Source organism: Drosophila takahashii, chromosome X (genome assembly GCF_030179915.1).
Source record: "Drosophila takahashii strain IR98-3 E-12201 chromosome X, DtakHiC1v2, whole genome shotgun sequence".
In the NCBI taxonomy this organism is placed as follows: Eukaryota; Metazoa; Arthropoda; class Insecta; order Diptera; family Drosophilidae; genus Drosophila; species Drosophila takahashii.
In genome coordinates, this window is record NC_091683.1 from 18,131,642 (window position 1) to 18,148,865 (window position 17,224).

Here is a 17,224-nt window from a genome sequence, read left to right on the forward strand (position 1 = left end):
TCTAATACGCCATCTGCTGGCTTTTTTATCTGGCTATACAAAATCTTGCTGTTCAGAGCAATACATATCTTTAATTTGGGATTTGGGCAAAAAAAACAGGGAGAAAAATTCGTATTTTTACCAAAAACCCAGATCCTGATTTCCCTTAGAAAAATATCTGTAATTGGTCGAATCAATGGATATAGTGACGCCAATATGGAAAGTCATACTCTCTTTAGAATTTTTGTTACCATATATGTAGATCAACCTTTTTCACATCTTTGATTTCTGGGTGTTGCAAGCGGATAAAGTTTGTCCTATAAATTGGCCCCCAAAGCGGATGCCAAGTGACGATTCCGATCCCTATCCTCACCCCGATCCCAATTCCGATTCGGTTTTTTGCCCCTTTAAGCCGCTTACCGAACCTGTCCGTCTGTGTTTAATATACATTCCGTGAATCTCGAATTTCGATACATTCCATTCGAGTTCCGCCATCCGTGTGCATTATTCAAGGGATGCGTCGATTATGCGGCTTGCTCCCGCTCTTATTTATTATGCCCATGGTGCCGGAACAATGAAAGTAGCTAACACAACAAAAAAGTTGATATTCTGGAAAGGGGGAGAGGCGAATTACGAAAAAAATAAATAGGGGGCCAAGTGAAAGCGCACGAAATTCCAGTAAAAAAAAACAGTGAAAATGTGAAAATGCAGCCGAGGACAATAGCATCCATGCCGATCCATGATAGATGGCCAAAATCCCACGATGAATTTTAATTGTGGCATTCATTTGCCTCTTTTTTTTTGTTTGTTATTTTGAGTTTGGGTAAGCGGCGTGGAAATTTATTGAGTTGAAATAAATTCCAGTTTTTCAGCAAATTAAGTTAAAACGCGACTGTTCCGATGATAATTAATAGTCGCGACCAACAGGTTAAATGCAAACTATATTCATTGAAAATATCAGTGTAGATTTTATTTAATTAATTTCAATTAATTTCACTCAAAGCTATAAAAATTCAATTTTTTATAGAAATTAAACATTTTTAAGAAATATAATTTAAAACATTCCTTAAATACTAATCGAACCATCATGCTGTACATTCCATATGTACATATGCTAAATGTGCGAAATACTTGGGGAAAATCGTAAACCGGAAATGGAGAAAAGGGGAGAGCAGGAGGTGGATTTCCTGCTGGGCGGACAGGTGAATTGCGTCACGCGACATATGCAATTATTTTATTTATGCTCAAGCGCCGCCGTTCGCGGAGCACACGCACACATGCATAATTCAGGGCTTACATGCACGTACACCTGCCAATATTTGATTTAAACACACACACAGGTGTGTGAACCCCTGCCGATGATAAAATCCTTTGGTGGATCACGATCACGGTGAGAAGTTAAGGATATTTTCGTATTAATGACGGTCACTTGGTGTACAAATCCTCTAACTTCAAAATATAATAAATAATTTATTAAATATTTTATAAGTAATATATAATTATAAAAGAAATATATATACATTTTCCAATTCTATATTACCCTGGAAAAATAAAAAATATTATTATATAATGTGAAGAAGTTCCATAAAACCAAAAGGAAACCATTTTGATTATTGTATCCTTACAATTTTTATAAGAAAACACATGCTGAGCTGCACGTGATTATATAACATCACTTTTGCTCACGCATGGTTTGCATTAAGTTTGAATTATGCATTTTTATTTGAACTTCTTTGGCGACGTTTTTCCATTTTACTATATTTTCTTTTCCCCCTTTTCCGTTTTTTTTTCCAGCAACGCGTTTTCTTTGCCCTTTCAGATTGGAGCGGGTATTTATTTAATGGCTCATACTTTTTGCCACAGCATGCAGGCAGAGGGAGGTGTTTTCCCAGGGCTTTTCCAGGGTTTTCCGTTGGCAGCTTGGCTTTAATCCACGGCTCGATTCCTGGCCAATAACTCACAGGTGCACATGGCACGGGCCAAATGAAATGAAATAATGAAAACAATTTCAACGCTCGTGCATTGAACTGCAATCGAGGGGTAAGGGGGCAAGGGGGATGGGAAAGCGGAAAAGCAAAGAAAAGCATAGCAAAGAATAAACAAAACTCTCTGGCCAAAGACCTATTAGTTATGCTACATGGGTTTTATGGGTCTTAAGACTTAGCCACCGCCGGACAATCCAGACACGAACAGCAGAAACAGCAGAAACGACAGAAACAACAGAAAACCGAGAAATACCAGCAGTGGCTGATGAGGAAAAAAAGAAAAGCTCGAAAGTTCAGACTCCGGAGTCAGGAAAATGGACGGAGGCCCTGCACTAGAGCTGCTAATCTATCTGTTTTGTAACTCCAAAAAATAACTTGACAACAAATAGGTGTCCAAAAGTATGCAACAATATATCTTTAGGCCAAAAGGAAAATGAATTTATAAAGGACGACTCTTATCCTTTATTCACTGCCTACTTTTAGGCACATATTTTAAAATTTATTGTATATTTAAAAATCGTATTTTAATCAAAGCATCTGCCTTTTTTGTACGTTTTAATTTTATTTATTTTCCTTTTCGAAATTTCGGAAATATTTGGACTTTTTAAAAAGATATGTATTTTCTTTACAAATATTAAAATATTCTATATAATAATTAACTATTTGATATATAATCTAGCCACTTTTCTACGTATTCCAATATTTTTAAAGCCACCTTTCCTATCTTTATTTCTGGCAACACTGAGCTGGCCGGAAAACGAATTGGATACGCTTTTGCTGGGTCGTGTGCCGCCTGATCCCTTCGATTAAAATCATCCTGTGACTCCTTCATTACTTAGACGGTTTATGGCAATCCGTGATTGCACATAAACTTACCTTTTGACGATGTCCGGCAGGGGCAAACTTTAATTTGCTTTTATTCTGCTGCTATTCTCTATGTGCCACGGCTTTTCGGGGGGTGGATGGGTGGAAAGACGAGGAGACCTTGAAATTAGTTGTCGAAACTTTTAGCACAATTATGGCTGTAATGAAATTTGATGGCAGGAAGTTGTTCATAAAACTCCAGAGATTTCAATTTAATTGTTCGGACGTCTTCGTGGAGGGCAAAGGAAAGAAATTTGCCAAATGAAATCAATTAAATTATTAGGAATATTAAGTTAAACAAATATAGTTCATTTAAATATTTAATAAAGTAAATATGAAATATATTACATTTAAGACTTTCTACCTTGATTTAATTAATTTATTTATTTCAAAAATATTTTACTTTTTTGACTTTAACCGTACAGTTTTGTAAGTAAATAAATAAATAAACTGATGACGTTTTTGAGCCACTGAAATGTAGTTTAAAATTTATGCAAAATATCACATTCTTGGCGTTTGTGTCCCTTTTGATTTGGAGCTTTGTTTTCCACATTCACATTCACATTTCTTGTCGATTTCCTTTGGGGCGTGCATTTGTTTCTGCTCGTCTCTTTCCGCTTTGCTGCTCTCTTTGTGGCAATCAAAACTTCAATGCAAATTATAAGAAATCGCTGGCATCTTCATCTCTGCTCTGGCCATATCCTGGCGAATCCTGCCGCTCCCTTTGTTGCTGTAGCTGGGTTCAATTTCCATTTCCGCAAAATGTCACGTACAGCGAGCAACATGTCCAAACATGCAACAAACTAAATGTTTCGCCTTTAAAGCGCCACGGAGCCCTCCGTCCTCCGCCTTTTGTCCTGATGCCTCATCCCCGAATATCAAAGGACACAGCAGGCCATCAGGACAACGCCGGAAGCCCTGCCATATTCGCTAAAAAGACGAAGGACGAGGACGAAGTCGAGAAAGGCGGAAAGCGGAACTTAAGGCTATATATGCCTCCATTGCAGTTGCAACGAGGGCGGTTTAAAAGTTGATGGATACTCCTTTATCGAGGGTAATCGAAATCAGGTTTCAAAATGTATTTCAAAGCTAAAGGTCTGAAAACGGTCTTTGCATTTAAATGTTTTTTTAAAACGCGAATTCTTTAGGAACTGAAATCTTCGTATCCTTTGAACATTAAAATGTTTTCTTGAAACGCGAGTTCTTTAGGAGCTGTAGTCTTCGTATCCTCTGAACATTAACATGTTTTCTTATAATTCGAGTTCTTCAGGAGCCGAAATATTCTTCTCTTTTGAACTCCCTATTTCTTTTTAATGTATTGTAATTTATCAGATATCTTTTAATCGCACTCCTCCTAATGTCAAATGCTAGGGATGTCCTTTTTTCTCCTTAGCTTACCTTCACCTTGTTACCTTCTTCCATTTTTTATTTTTCTGTTTTTTTTTTTTCTTTTTTAGTAAGGGGACAGCGCAACTTTGTAGCGTCAAATGTCATCCGCCCGCGAATCGGCCACGCCCACAGCTAAGCGCGCGTGACGTCATCTCGAGTGATGAGCGCAAGGAAAGCAAAATAGAAATAAGGCAAAAAAGTTAAATAAAAAATCGGAGGAAAGGAAAATAAAGTAACACATTGCTCTCCATTTTCCAACACACTTGAACATGCTTCCGCACTTAGGCGAATGCGTGAGGGGGTAGTGATTCAGTGGGGGTGGGTGGTTGCATTCCATCACCCACGAACCCCTCACAACTTTCACGTCCTACATCAAGTGTGCACTTTACACGCCTACTAAGGCTCAAATTACTTACTTAGTTTGCGTTTTACTCTTAATGAAGACGATGGTGATGGAGGGAAGGCAGAGGTGGAGGGGGTTGGTGACCTTAAAGAGAGGATGGTGACCCAGGAAAATACAAAATATAAATTTTTAATACAATAGTTTTAGCGTAACTTAATTTTATATATTTTATTTATCGCAGTCTCAATCAATAAATTCATGCTTTTATTTAATAAACGCTTCATAAGTTGGTAAATTAGATTGCGTAATCCGATTTCGGGCCTAAGCTGAGATTAAAGAACAATCTGCGGAGTTTTTGGGCCCCAGGCCACAACTTTCTAATGGCCGGTGGGGCAAAAAGGAAATTTACATCAAACCATAATCGATTTAGTTTTTGTTTGCCTTCTTGTTTTTGTTTAACTCGCAGCAAGGACACACAGGAGACCCGGGATAATGGCTACCTCGTCTTTTTTGAGCGGATAATGCCCACTTCAGGTCCCCGAAATCCAATGTTGTGCCAACTCCGAAGATGGCCCCCAAAAAAGTGGCCCCAAGGTGAACGCAAAGCAATGCGCGGCCTGCCAGCTGAAAATTTAATTACATCACAATGGCGGCAGGGGGGGTGGAAAATTGTGCAGCGGGGGGAGGGGGAAATTTCGGAAAGTCCGAGCCAAGACAGCGCCACATTTTCCACATTAACGAAATGCTTTTAATTGTGCACTTAACGCTCGTAAAATGTGATTTAATAGTTTCGGCGAATGCCAAAGGGCAGGACACGAAAAAAGCACAGGGACGGCGAGCAGAAAGGCAAAAAGGGGGTGGTGACTGCGGCGAATGTCCTTCGTCCTTCGGCAGCGGCGGAAGCGAAGGCGGAAGTGGAAGTTGGCTGCGTTATAAGCTGGCGCAGTTCCTATTTAACCGCAGCACAAGCACACTCAGAGAAATAGTCGAGTAGGTTTAAAAAAATGTTCTACATTTTGTGATGGCAAAATTGAGAAATAGGTGAATACCACAAATCTCAGGTTCATAAAAAAAGGAAATAAAATTAATCTTATCATACAATTTTTTTCGTACATTTTAATGAACTTGTAAACTAATTTAAAATAAAATTAAAAACATTTTTTTGTTCATAAACAATATTTTTGTTAGAAGTTAAGAACCTTATATTATTTATTTTCAGTGCAGTCAGACTCACACAATTACAGACAGCTGACAGCCCAATTTGGGGCTATATAGGTGCTTTGCGTATCGGAGACTCCATCTCGATGGGAACTCCGTCGCCTGACTTTTGGGAATTCCCCAATTCCGGCCATCGGCTGGCAAACAATAAAAGCCAACGGTCTTGTGCTTTGTTCACACTGTGGACACCTCTGACGAGGCGGGCGAAGGTGGATGATGGGCTTTGCCGTGCTGAAATCAATACGAACTGGGTCACCAAATGAGTCCCTGTGCGGTCACCTAACCCGGAAACATTGCCATTCCCCGAGGGCCGACAAGCCGGCAGCATGTCGGACAATTGTCGTCCAGGAGCGTCAGGACATCGGGTGAAATCTGGTGACACGGGGCAAATAAAGGCCAGAGATGCTGTTGAGTTCACCTTGTTTTTGATTGACATTACGGCTGGAAAGAATTTAAGGCCCAGAGTCGCTTTAATTGGTCTTTGGTTTTAGCGAAGACACAAACCATGCCAGCGGGCACACGACAATCTTTTAGTGGGCACACGTTTTATGTTTATTTTTACAGATATCTTGGCACTTTTAAAGGTGATTTTTGATAGAGAACCGGCTAAGAGCTCCTCAACATCGGTTTGGTCGAGTGGCGTGCTCTTTTCTTGCCCTGCACCGGTTTCTCCTCGTCCCAATAGCCGCAGATCAGCGTAAACAAGCCATCCTTCATGGTGAGGAAGCCGTGCATCCAGCCGGCGGTCAGCGTATTATCCACCGCCAATCGCACCTCATCGACGGCCTTGGCCTCCATTTCGGCCACATAGCTAGCCACCTCGTCGAGCAGAAGTGGTCGATGGAACACGTTGAAGGCCTCCAAAATGTGATCGGCGTACTGGTAGCGCGACATCACCACATATTAAATTTTGGGTGATTTGGTGGCTCCAAAAAAATGAATGAAAAATGAAAAACGAATTTCGGGTGAACTATAACGATTGGGTAACTGCTTTGGAAATTGCCAGTTTTAGTCCGATAAGTAAATCTTCGATCGGTAGCCATTCAGCCCATTAGAAAAGACTTTAAGAACCGCCTTTTTCCTCCTTGAACAAGTTTTTGGGCTCCCGATTACTTTCGGCCACTAAGGTCCTGTGTTTCCCATTTTGGGGCGGTAATTTTCCCCAAACACCACCCCACCCCACACCAACCGAATAAGATGGAGACGGGCGATTATATCGTTTACATTTACATTTACACCAAATGCAGGAAAATTGGAACGCCAGCCATTCCCATTTTCCATTTCCCTACTCTCTTGGCCCATTTAGTTGTTTGGTCGTTTAGCATTCGCATTCACTTCTAGATTTGTCATTTATGATAAGCAGTCTTGCCTTGAAAAAGGCACGGCCGAGAGTCCCTGTTCTCCGCCCCTTTAAGCCAGGAACTACTGTACTAACCGGATATATGTAGCAATGCATTTGTTGGCTTGGAAGCAAACTAAAGTTCAAGAGAAGCTCTCGGTTGAAAATCAGTAAAACATGTAGAAAAATCTGATAAAGAGATGCATATCGTTTTGGCACACTAATCGAAAAGTAAATTACCCTAGAGGTCTTATTTAATAGAGGTTTTAACAAGAAAGGAAAGGCCCTGTCAGTTCTAAATTCTGAATGATTAAAACTTCAGAGTATTTCTAAATTTTCTAAAATAAATTAAAGAAAGAAATGCACATTTTAAAAATATTTACCTTTCTATATTTTTTTAGAAGGCGTATAAATAAATATATATATATATAAAACAACAGTTTCAACAGTGTTTTGCTATACGGACATACCAAAGGTATTATGAGCACAGCTGGCTGTCAGAATTTCTTACACTCAAAATAAAATTAACCCTAAAGTCAAGGAAATCGCCCTACTTTTGTCTTCAAGACAAGCTAGCCCTAAATTTTAGGGTCACATTTTTCTATATTTTTGATTTTTTTTGACGTCATATTTCTAAATTTTAGGGTAATTTTACTAAATTTAAGGGCAAAAATTTCTAAAAAGTAGGAAATTTTCCTAAAAAATAGAAATTAAAAACAAAACAAAAAAACATGTTCAATCATGATTTTTTTTGTATATACGTTTATATTATGTACTCCTCCCTATGTACATATGCAGGCGTTGTGTGTCTTGTATATTGTGAATGTTAAAGGTTATGTATTTATTATTATGTATTTGCACTTGGACTTGCACCAAAGCCAAATGTGGTTGTAAATGTGGACTACGGGACTGCGGGGGAATGGGGGAATGTATAAATTATGATTAGTTAATATTTTATCTTCATGAAAAAAACTTACAATTTTTACTTGTCCGTCGTGAGAATCGAACCCGGGTCTCCCGCGCGAGGAGCGAACGGCCTACATACTGGGCCATTGTAGCACATAAATTTGTTGTGGCAAACCGAGCATTGTATGTAAAGGGTGAAGCGGACAACACATTTGAATACTAATTGCATAATTTTGACCATTCGCGTTTTACTTACTTACATACGTATATACATATGTATATATTTATGCTAACGCAATTTATATTATGTGTAGTATATAGTAAATAGCTGAATATGAACCTAATTATTTTCAGTTTACCGCTTGCCATCAATAAAAAAAGGAATAAAAAAAAGTAAAAAAATAAATAAAAAAAAAAATAAAATAACATTAAAAAAAAAAATTAAAAAAAAAAGGTAAAAAAATTTGCTCTGGGACTCGAACCCGCGTCGATTCGATTGCTAACCAAGTGCTTTAACCGTCTGCGCCACGGGTACAGCCGGCCGGCAGTTGACAAGTTCTGGGATTGAACATTTTGGTGTGCCAGAGCATGTGAAAACAAATATTTCTATTTTTTAGAAAAAATTTCTACTTTTTAGAAAATGTTTCTATTATTTAGGGTTGGTTTCATTTTAGGGTTAGGGCACTAATTTTTAGAAAAGGTGTTGCCAAGATATTTTATTATTTTCGTTTGCCTTTCTATTTTTCAGAAAATAATTTCTAAAGTTTAGGACATTTTTTCTAGATTTTAGGGTGATTTTAGTTCATGGTAACCATTTTCTACATTTAAGAAAAACTTCCTAGATTTGAGAAAAACTTTCTTGACTTAAGAAAAATTTCCTTAGATTTAGAAATAACTTTCTTGTATTTAGAAAAAAGAAATTTTTAGGGCGATTTTCTAAAATTTAGGGTTAAATTTATTTTGAGTGTAGATGCATTTCCCTCGCTTTCCCAGCCGGGGAAATGCGGGCCATGAAATGTGTCAAATGGCCCAACAATTTTCCTCCTCTTCCTGCCCTAATGAAATTAACCAAAAATCGATGCAAAACGCCCCGGAAATAATTCCTCTTTTGGCTTTGACTTTGACTAATGAAAGTGCGAAAGGCCCAAATGCTAAATGCTAAATGGTCAAATAAAATAATTGCTTTTATTTATGTTTTCGTTTTTGGCTTGAAATGGGAGGAAAATTAAGTCCAGGAAGCGAAAGTATTTTAAATTAAATTTATTCGCCGGCGTTGAAACGTTAAATTCGCTTTGTAACAAGTCGAATGCCAATTTCAGGCACTTCCTCCCGCCATTTCCACCAATATTTAATGATGCCTGCGGTTAACGATGCGGCTTTTAATTTGCTGGCCATGGCCAATCCATAATGGACTTTGTATTGGGATTTCGAATGAAGTATGCAAAAAGTTTGCAATTAATTCCGATCAATTATCGAATTAGTCGAGACAACTTTGTGCAATTAAATTCAAGGAATTTCAGCTAATTTCATTTTGCACTCGACTGAATTTGTTTGTGTTGCTTAATTTGCCCACTTTAATACAAGTGATGGATTTAACTAATTAATGAAAACTACTTAAGAGTGCAAATAGCGAGGAATAAGTAGCTGAAATTATTATTAGTGAATTATTCTTGAAATCCTGTCTCTTCTTTAAAGCCCTTTAAAGGAAATAATACCTCTTGACCCATTGAAATATTTAATTCACCGAATTCCCATGTTTAACAATCACTTGCACCTCCCAAAATCCCTAGAATTAAGTCCTTCGACGTTTCGTTACTATCCGAAGCCCCTCGAAAATCCCTCAACAAAAACAAGCGGCCACAGGAAAATAAAAGAAAATGTACCAAATCAAGGATTCAGTTGGTTTTCGGTGAGTGAAAATTAACGTTGTCATTGTGGGTGGAAAAAAAACGGGGAGATGGGGGCAAATGTTTTTGGGTTTTCGGTTCAGGTTTCCATTGTCCATTGATTGAATCGTTTGTTGCGGCCGAAACTGGGAAAGTCGGAAAGGGAAATGGCAAATGGCAAATGGAAAATGGAAAACTGGGGAAATGCCGAAAACGAAGAGACGGGCGTAGGCGAAGGGCAAAGGGGGCAAAACCGACACCCCGGGGCAAACAAAAATCAGTAGCAGAAGAAGCGTGCTGTAATGGAGTTTTAATTGTGCCCCATCCGGCCATCCGCCTCGCTCTCTATGTGTTTTCCCCCGTTCCTGAAAATCAGGGGGGCCTGACTGTCGGCCCGCTGGCATTTTCCGATTTTCCCGGGCACAAAGCGCAGCCAATTGGAAAATATGCTTTGACACACACCGGAGCGGATCGTTTCAGATCGAAAGGCCACAAAGCCAGTCCGAAAGTCCAAAAGTCCAAAGGTCCTAGGACCAGCCGCCAACGGAAGCCAAGTTTTGGATTTTGGGCTTGCATTCACTTGCGCTTAAAAGTGCACATATAGAAAATTTTACAATATTAATATAAAATTCAGAGGTCAAATGTCGAGTTTTTTGATTGAATAATATGAAAAAGACATATTAACTTACAATTCATCTTATATGGAATTATATGACGGATATTAATATTTATATGATATTTCATCATCCAATCATCAATAGATTATAATCTATATATATTCTTATTATTATAGGTAAACCAAATTATGAAGAAATCCATTTTATTTTATTTGAATTATAACAACAAAAGTAATGAAAAGGTTCTATAAATTTTTAATTTATTTGTCGCATGTTCTGATATTTAATCATATAAATAAATTATTTATACAAATATTATTTTTCCATTATTATATTTTTATGAAATTATATGACGCATATTATATTATATTTGTATATATTTTATTATATTTCGTAAATCAGAATATTGTAGGTGTATTACAAAAATTACAAAAATATGTAGAAATAATAATAATAATTAATTCTAGACAACAAAAGTATTATCATCATATTGAAAAGGTTCTATATTATTTTATATTGATTTTTTGCAACATCTGATATTTTATCATATAAATAAAAAATGTATACAAATATTATAATATTATTAAATATTTTTCACTGTGTATGTGTATGTGTGGGGGAAATCGCCGCCCCATTCCGGTGGAGGTGGCAACCGGACCCGGAGATAATGCCAACAATCAGAAACACGCTCTAAGCGCGCTTTGCCCAATGAGCCGCAACAAAAAGCGAGAGCCAAAGCAAACATGAAAAGGAAATCAGGCAGTGGGATCACATCGAAGTACGAATGCCCTGTAGCCAGGCTAATACTGTAAAAGTTTTTTATATATTTAAAACAGAATATTACATTTGAAAACTTTTTTCCAAGAAAAAAAAACAAACACTTCAATTTATTGAAAGTTTTCTTAAATAAAAAGAATAATTTGTATAATTATTATAATTTTTATTATTTTTTATTTTTTAGACTCTTCAATAGATAGTAATAATAAAATGTGGGGCATAAAATATTCGCATATATGAAAATTAATTGATATTCAAATCGCTCTTTAATGAGCTATCCATATTAGGACATTTTGCACCCATGCAGAGTTCTACGCTCTCAAAGCCCCCTTCAAATTCACATCATTCCACTTCATTACAATCTGAATGCCAATTACCTCGCTCATTTCAGTTGGCAACCAATTGCGGCTTTTGAAATTATGCACTGAATCTAAGAAGGCTTTGAATGTGCAATCGGCGTAACGCTAACAGTTTGAAAATATATGGCTTAGGTGAAATTGTATTGACCATAAAAAAATATAATGGGAATACAAATAATTTACAGAATATATTTTTGAGGCATTTTATACCATGTTGTAATGAATTTGAAGCGAAAAACTCTTTATTTTTAGCCTTAACTACACATTTCTTTATAGAAACTAGATTTAATATATTTAAATTGTATTCAATTAAAAAAAAAAGCCTTTCCTTAACTGAAATTAACTTTTTCACTGAATACGCTTATAGCTTACATCTTACAATGGCGCTCTTTTCCTGGCGAGTTGAACTGTGGATGAAAAATTCCGTTTGTAGCTGCTTGTATCACATGCCTGGCTGTTAATGTTGCAGGTGTTCTGGGCGTGGCAAGTCCTGGGGGATGGGTGGCTGCAGACGGCCAGTGTGGGGGCAATTAAAAATTTATTGAAAATTGATTTTTAAGCGCTCATCCCCAATGGCACACGGATGCAGTCGTGGATGCAGTGGCAGCCGGTTGTCGCATCCCCAGCGGTCAGCGCTTTCCCGGTTGTCAACGTTGTCTGACGGCCAGACAGTCAACTCATCCTCATCCTCATCTGCATCCGCATTCGCATTCGCATCGGCAGCCCATTCCCTAGTCGACTTAATTGCATCGTTTAAAAAATTTCCATAATTTCGCGCTGTCTGTTTGCCCGGCACTTCAGAGCAGGGTTGTCCAGCTCCTGATTCTTCTGCCGCAGCTTCTTCTCTTTGCCTCTATTAATACATAAAATGGTAATTAATTAAAGCATCACATATAAAGTTTAAATTATACAAAAACCTTTAAATTCTGCAGGCTCTTTGGACTCTATCGGCGACCGCGTCGCGACTCGGCTGCCGCCTTCCTGAAGCGATTGTGCGATCCGGCGCCAAACTGCTTGCCAGCCGCCAGCAGCGCCGTCGAGCCGGCCACCTCGTCCTTCTCGGGCAAGTGGGCCACGTGCAGGATGTCGTACAGCAGCCGGGCGCTCTCCTGCGACTGCAGCAGCTCCTCCAGCTCCTGCTGGCTGCGCAGCAGCAGTTGCCGCAGGCTGCCGCCCTTCCGCAGCAGGCCGTGTATGTTGCGCGTGTGAACGCCCGGCAGCCGCAGCAGGAAATCGTAGATGCCGCTGTTGAAATGCAATTGCTCGCCGGCCGTTGGCTCGTCGCTGCCCAGGGCCACCGCCTTCTGGGGATCCGGTTCGGGCTTGCCCAGCTTCAGCTCCTCGAAGAGCTGCGCGGTGGCATACGGACTGGGCGACCAGATGAGTCGCAGCTTGGGAAAGTGCAGCGTGAGCAGCTGCAGCTTCTGCACAATGTCCGCATTGGCCACGCTCGTCTGCTGCGACAACATGAACTTGCCCTGCAGATGGAAGGGCTTGTTCTGATCGAACTCGATCAGCAGGATGGGCTTGGCGTAGTGCCGCTGCATCTGCACACACTGGTTGTACAATCGCCCCGAATTCAGTGAGCCAATCAGGTCCGAGATGGACTTGCGCTCCACGCAGACATCCGGCGTGAGTATATAGTCGCCAATCGTGATGGTCAGCGGCAGCACCTCCAGTCCACGCTTGTGAATCAGGCAGGGCAGGTCGGAGCGGAACTCGCGCATGTCCACAATCACCTTGGGCGTCTCCTTGGGCGCCGGCGGCGCCTGCCCGCCTGCCTGGCGACTCTTGGCATTCTCGCCGGCCAACTCGTCGTCGTAGTTCTTGAACAGCAAGAAGGCCTCGTCGGTCTTGCCGTCCTGGTACTCGGGAATCACCATTTTCTGTGGGGGAAAACAGAGAATTTAATTTTATATAACAAATAAATATGTAGCATTTAATTTTAAAATACATGATCTTTAACATTCTTTCATAAAATAGTGACCAGTGGAGAACCAAATTATCTTTTCAATAAGCTTACACCAGCAACATCCCAAAGGACCAAAAATCACATATGCCCTTGAGAAGGCAATTTTTCATAAATGGTATTCGGCTATGGAACAATCTACCGCACCAATTCAAGACAATTAGGAGCGCAACTCAATTTTATAATAAAGTTAAAGATAACTTAAAATCGCAATACATATAGGTTCAAATAAATATAACAATAAAATAATAATAATAAAAGCATAAAAAAAACTATGTAACTATTAAAAAAAAAAATTATAATAATAATATAATAGTAATTAGAAAACTACAAATTATTTGATGTTAGTAATTAAGTAAGTAAGTAATTATAATAATTAGTTAAAAATATCAACTCAATGTAACTAGCGCGTTAATTGTAAGTGTGCACTTGTAGCGCTGGGATTTTTAATAAATAAATTAAATTAAATTAAATTAAATGAATAACTCACACTTTTGGTGTCTATGATCAACTCAAAGGCCGCCTTCTCGCGCCGCAAGCTGGTCAGATAGGCCTGCTCCTCCACGGTGCGTGCATGGATCAGGAAGTAGACCCTCATGCGATCTGCGGGCGGCAGGCGACGCCTGGCTTCGAAGACCTCCAGCTGCCGAATGGCCGTGACATTGGTATTATACATGACCACGTAGTGCGGCTGCAGTTGCTCCAGCATGTGCTCCAGCGCCATGGAGCCCTCGCGCTCCGTCTTAAAGGTCTGCAGGCATATGTACGGCTGATGGGGCACCGCTGCCAGGGCGGCTGTCACATCGAATTGCTCCAGTTCTGGAATGGTTTCGAAAATGGAGGCATCCGGATCGAGTTTGATGTCCACCTGCGGCTCCTGCGTCATGGTGAGCATGTAGCTCTCCTCGAAGTGCTGGCCCTCGGTCTCCGATTCGCTCAGCAGCTGCGCCAGTTCATCCATGCCAGCGGGTGGAGGTTGGGAACTAGAAACAGGCTCCTCTTTGAGAGGCTCCTTCTTGGTAGAAGACTGAGCTCCCTTGCCCTGACTCTCCTTGGCGTACTTGTCGCTCAGCTTGCCCACGGGCACTTCGTGATGCAGTGCCTGCTGGAGCAGGAATCGCGGGCCGCCCTGCGTGAGGTACTGCTTCAGCTGATGGCAGGTGCGAGCATCCTGGCAGAGGATCAAAACCTTCGGCTGCTCCGTTCGCCTGCAGCGTCGCATATCGCCGGGAATATCCTGGGTGAGCAGATCGGTGAGAGCCTGCCATTTGGGACAGGGTTCGGGCTCGAATTCTGTCATAGAATTAATAGAATTAAATGGGGAAATGGTTTAAATTCAAGGCGATTTGCCTACCCTGCTGGCCATTGAATACGCGCTGCCGGGAGAGCTTGAAAATCTGCTCGGCGGCATCTAGCAACGTCCATCCCGAGTTACTCAGCGCATATTCCGTGCTGCGATAGCGTTTCATCAGGGCATAGGCACTCACGGCATCGTGGTACATGGTGGAGCTACAGGAATACATCAATTTATTAGTAAAAAATCAAATAGAAGTTAAATTATGATACCAACATCATTAGACTGCGCAGAATCTTGAGATCCGCCACTATTAACTTGGTCTGCGAATTGAGCTGATGCCAGATGCAGTCGAGCTGCGCCTGCAGGATCTTGTGGAACTTCTTGGTCACACAGTTCTCCACCGTAACGGCCTCCATGTCGACGGTGCGATTGATGCGCTTGATCTCCCGCACCAGAAAGTTCATTATGTCCAGGATGTGCGTCTGAATGGCCGTCATGCTCTGGCTGAGCGGCACATGCAGCTCGATCGTCTGCGTCTGCCACGGCTGCAGGGCGCCGCGAACGGTGGCATGGAAGCGGGGCCAGATGTACAAGTGCTTGACGAACAGATTGCGCATGGTGCGCTCCACGTGCGAGTAGCCAATGGTGAAGGCCTCCGGGCTGCTGGAGAAAGCCTTCACGAACCCGGTCTTGTTCCTCTGGCGGTACAGGCGCAGGGCGAACGCCTCCTGGCAGCTCTCGATGATGGTGTGCGCCCGCAGGACCACAATGCCGCTGATCAGCTCGATGGGAATACGCTGCTTCAGCAGATCCACCACCAGGATGCGGGTGCTGACGAACTGCAGGCCGCCTTCGAGATAAACGCGCTCTCTAGGGAGAGAAAAAGAGGATATTTATGAGAAATTAATCACAAATCAGAGTGAGAGGGAAGCTTTAGGTTTTTAATGATATCTATGAATGTATAAAAATAATACTAAGCCATAGATCTGTTTTTAAGATCAAAGATTAAGTATCAAATAACAGATTATAATATAATAATCATACCAAATTAGTATGAAATTCATTTATAAAAAAGTTAATGATATTTATTAGTTTTTGAAGTCCTCGAATCTGGATGAGAAAGATCCCTAAACCGATCTTAGGGCAAGAGATGGGAAGCTCTTTAAGTTTTTAATGATATATCTATAATTCTAATACACTTAAATCGTTAAATAGATCTAAGATCTAAGCTATAGATCTGCTCTTAAGATCATATAGTATAAAATATGTATGTTTTTGTAAATCTATAAAAGATTATAATATAATAATCATAACAAATCAGTATGATATTCATTTATAAATAAGTTAATAAGTTTTTAATGATATACCTATATTTCGAATATACATAAATCGTTAAAGGTAAAATAATACTAAGCAATAAATATTTTGTTTAGATCCTATGGTATAAAATATGAATGATATTGCAAATCTATAACAGATTATAATCATAATCATCATCATTATACCAAATCAGTATGATTTTCATTTGTAAATAAGATATTCAGTTTTTAAGACCTTAAATCTTGATAAGAATGATCCCCAAAACCGATCTTAGGACTATAGATCGAGGGCCTTACCGTTCAGTGGCCGTGTTGGCCACTTCGTGGACGTATTTGGGTTCCATTTTGGACTTGTAGTACTGCTCCTCCCAATCGGAACTGTTGATAACGAGCACCAGATTCCCGGAATCGCTGTAGGCCTTCAGGATGTTGATCAAAACGCGCTCGTAACTTAGGCCCCTGTGCGAATTATAGATCGAAATTAATCTGGCATACGGCTATAGTTTCATAGTCTCACTTGGCGCAAACTAGAAGACCATCCGCCTGGACCTGATCGAGAAACATTTGTTTTTCGTACTCCAAGAGGACCACATCCTTGCACATTAAATACTCCTCGGCGGTCACGATATTGGCGAGATCTTCGTCCTCCTGCAGGGCGGCGGTGGTCTCCAGCAGCTTGGCGGTATCCACATCCTCGGGCAGCTCCAGTTCCGCCTCCTTCTCGGCTTTTTCCGCACCCGAATCGGACATGTTGCAATATTATTAACAAGGATTCAATTTCGCAACTTTTGTGCCGGTTCGATCAGCTGTTCGTTGGTGAGACAAGGCTGCCAGACCGCGGGAAAATGGTCAGTAATTGCAAGTACAGTGGGTACTGCAAGGTAACTACACTAATGTATTGATTAAAATTTATTAACTAATTATATGTTTATCTCTAAGTTGAGTAATTAATATTTGTTTCATTAACTAAATAACTA

The 17,224-nt window shown here is 40.2% G+C and overlaps 2 protein-coding genes across 2 annotated transcripts; both read right to left on the reverse strand.

Moving 5' to 3' along the window:
* Nucleotides 1-5,820: 5,820 nt before the first annotated feature.
* LOC108060852 (uncharacterized) lies at nucleotides 5,821-6,764 on the reverse strand. The gene has a single exon (XM_017146750.3). It carries the CDS (start codon nucleotides 6,670-6,672, stop codon nucleotides 6,385-6,387), a length of 288 nt encoding a protein of 95 aa, XP_017002239.2. The 5' UTR covers nucleotides 6,673-6,764; the 3' UTR covers nucleotides 5,821-6,384.
* Nucleotides 6,765-11,507: 4,743 nt separating this feature from the next.
* mei-9 (DNA repair endonuclease XPF mei-9) lies at nucleotides 11,508-17,064 on the reverse strand. Its single transcript, XM_017146903.3, has 7 exons — nucleotides 16,765-17,064; nucleotides 16,545-16,706; nucleotides 15,202-15,798; nucleotides 14,986-15,140; nucleotides 14,122-14,924; nucleotides 12,580-13,548; nucleotides 11,508-12,515 (listed from the first exon to the last, which is right to left on the reverse strand). The coding sequence occupies exons 1-6, from the start codon at nucleotides 16,995-16,997 to the stop codon at nucleotides 12,607-12,609; spliced, it is 2,892 nt and encodes a 963-aa protein (XP_017002392.2). The 5' UTR covers nucleotides 16,998-17,064; the 3' UTR covers nucleotides 11,508-12,515; nucleotides 12,580-12,606.
* Nucleotides 17,065-17,224: the final 160 nt, after the last annotated feature.

What these genes read in the sequence shown, in the direction of transcription:
- LOC108060852 (XM_017146750.3), bottom strand. Translation starts at nt 6,672, where the DNA reads ATGTCGCGCTACCAGTACGCCGATCACATTTTGGAGGCCTTCAACGTG.
- mei-9 (XM_017146903.3), bottom strand. Translation starts at nt 16,997, where the DNA reads ATGTCCGATTCGGGTGCGGAAAAAGCCGAGAAGGAGGCGGAACTGGAG. An exon ending in ATTCTGCGCAGTCTAATGAT is followed by an intron (nt 15,141 to 15,201) that starts GTTGGTATCATA and finishes GTATTCCTGTAG; the next exon opens with CTCCACCATGTACCACGATG. An exon ending in TGATCATAGACACCAAAAGT is followed by an intron (nt 13,549 to 14,121) that starts GTGAGTTATTCA and finishes TTTCCCCCACAG; the next exon opens with AAAATGGTGATTCCCGAGTA.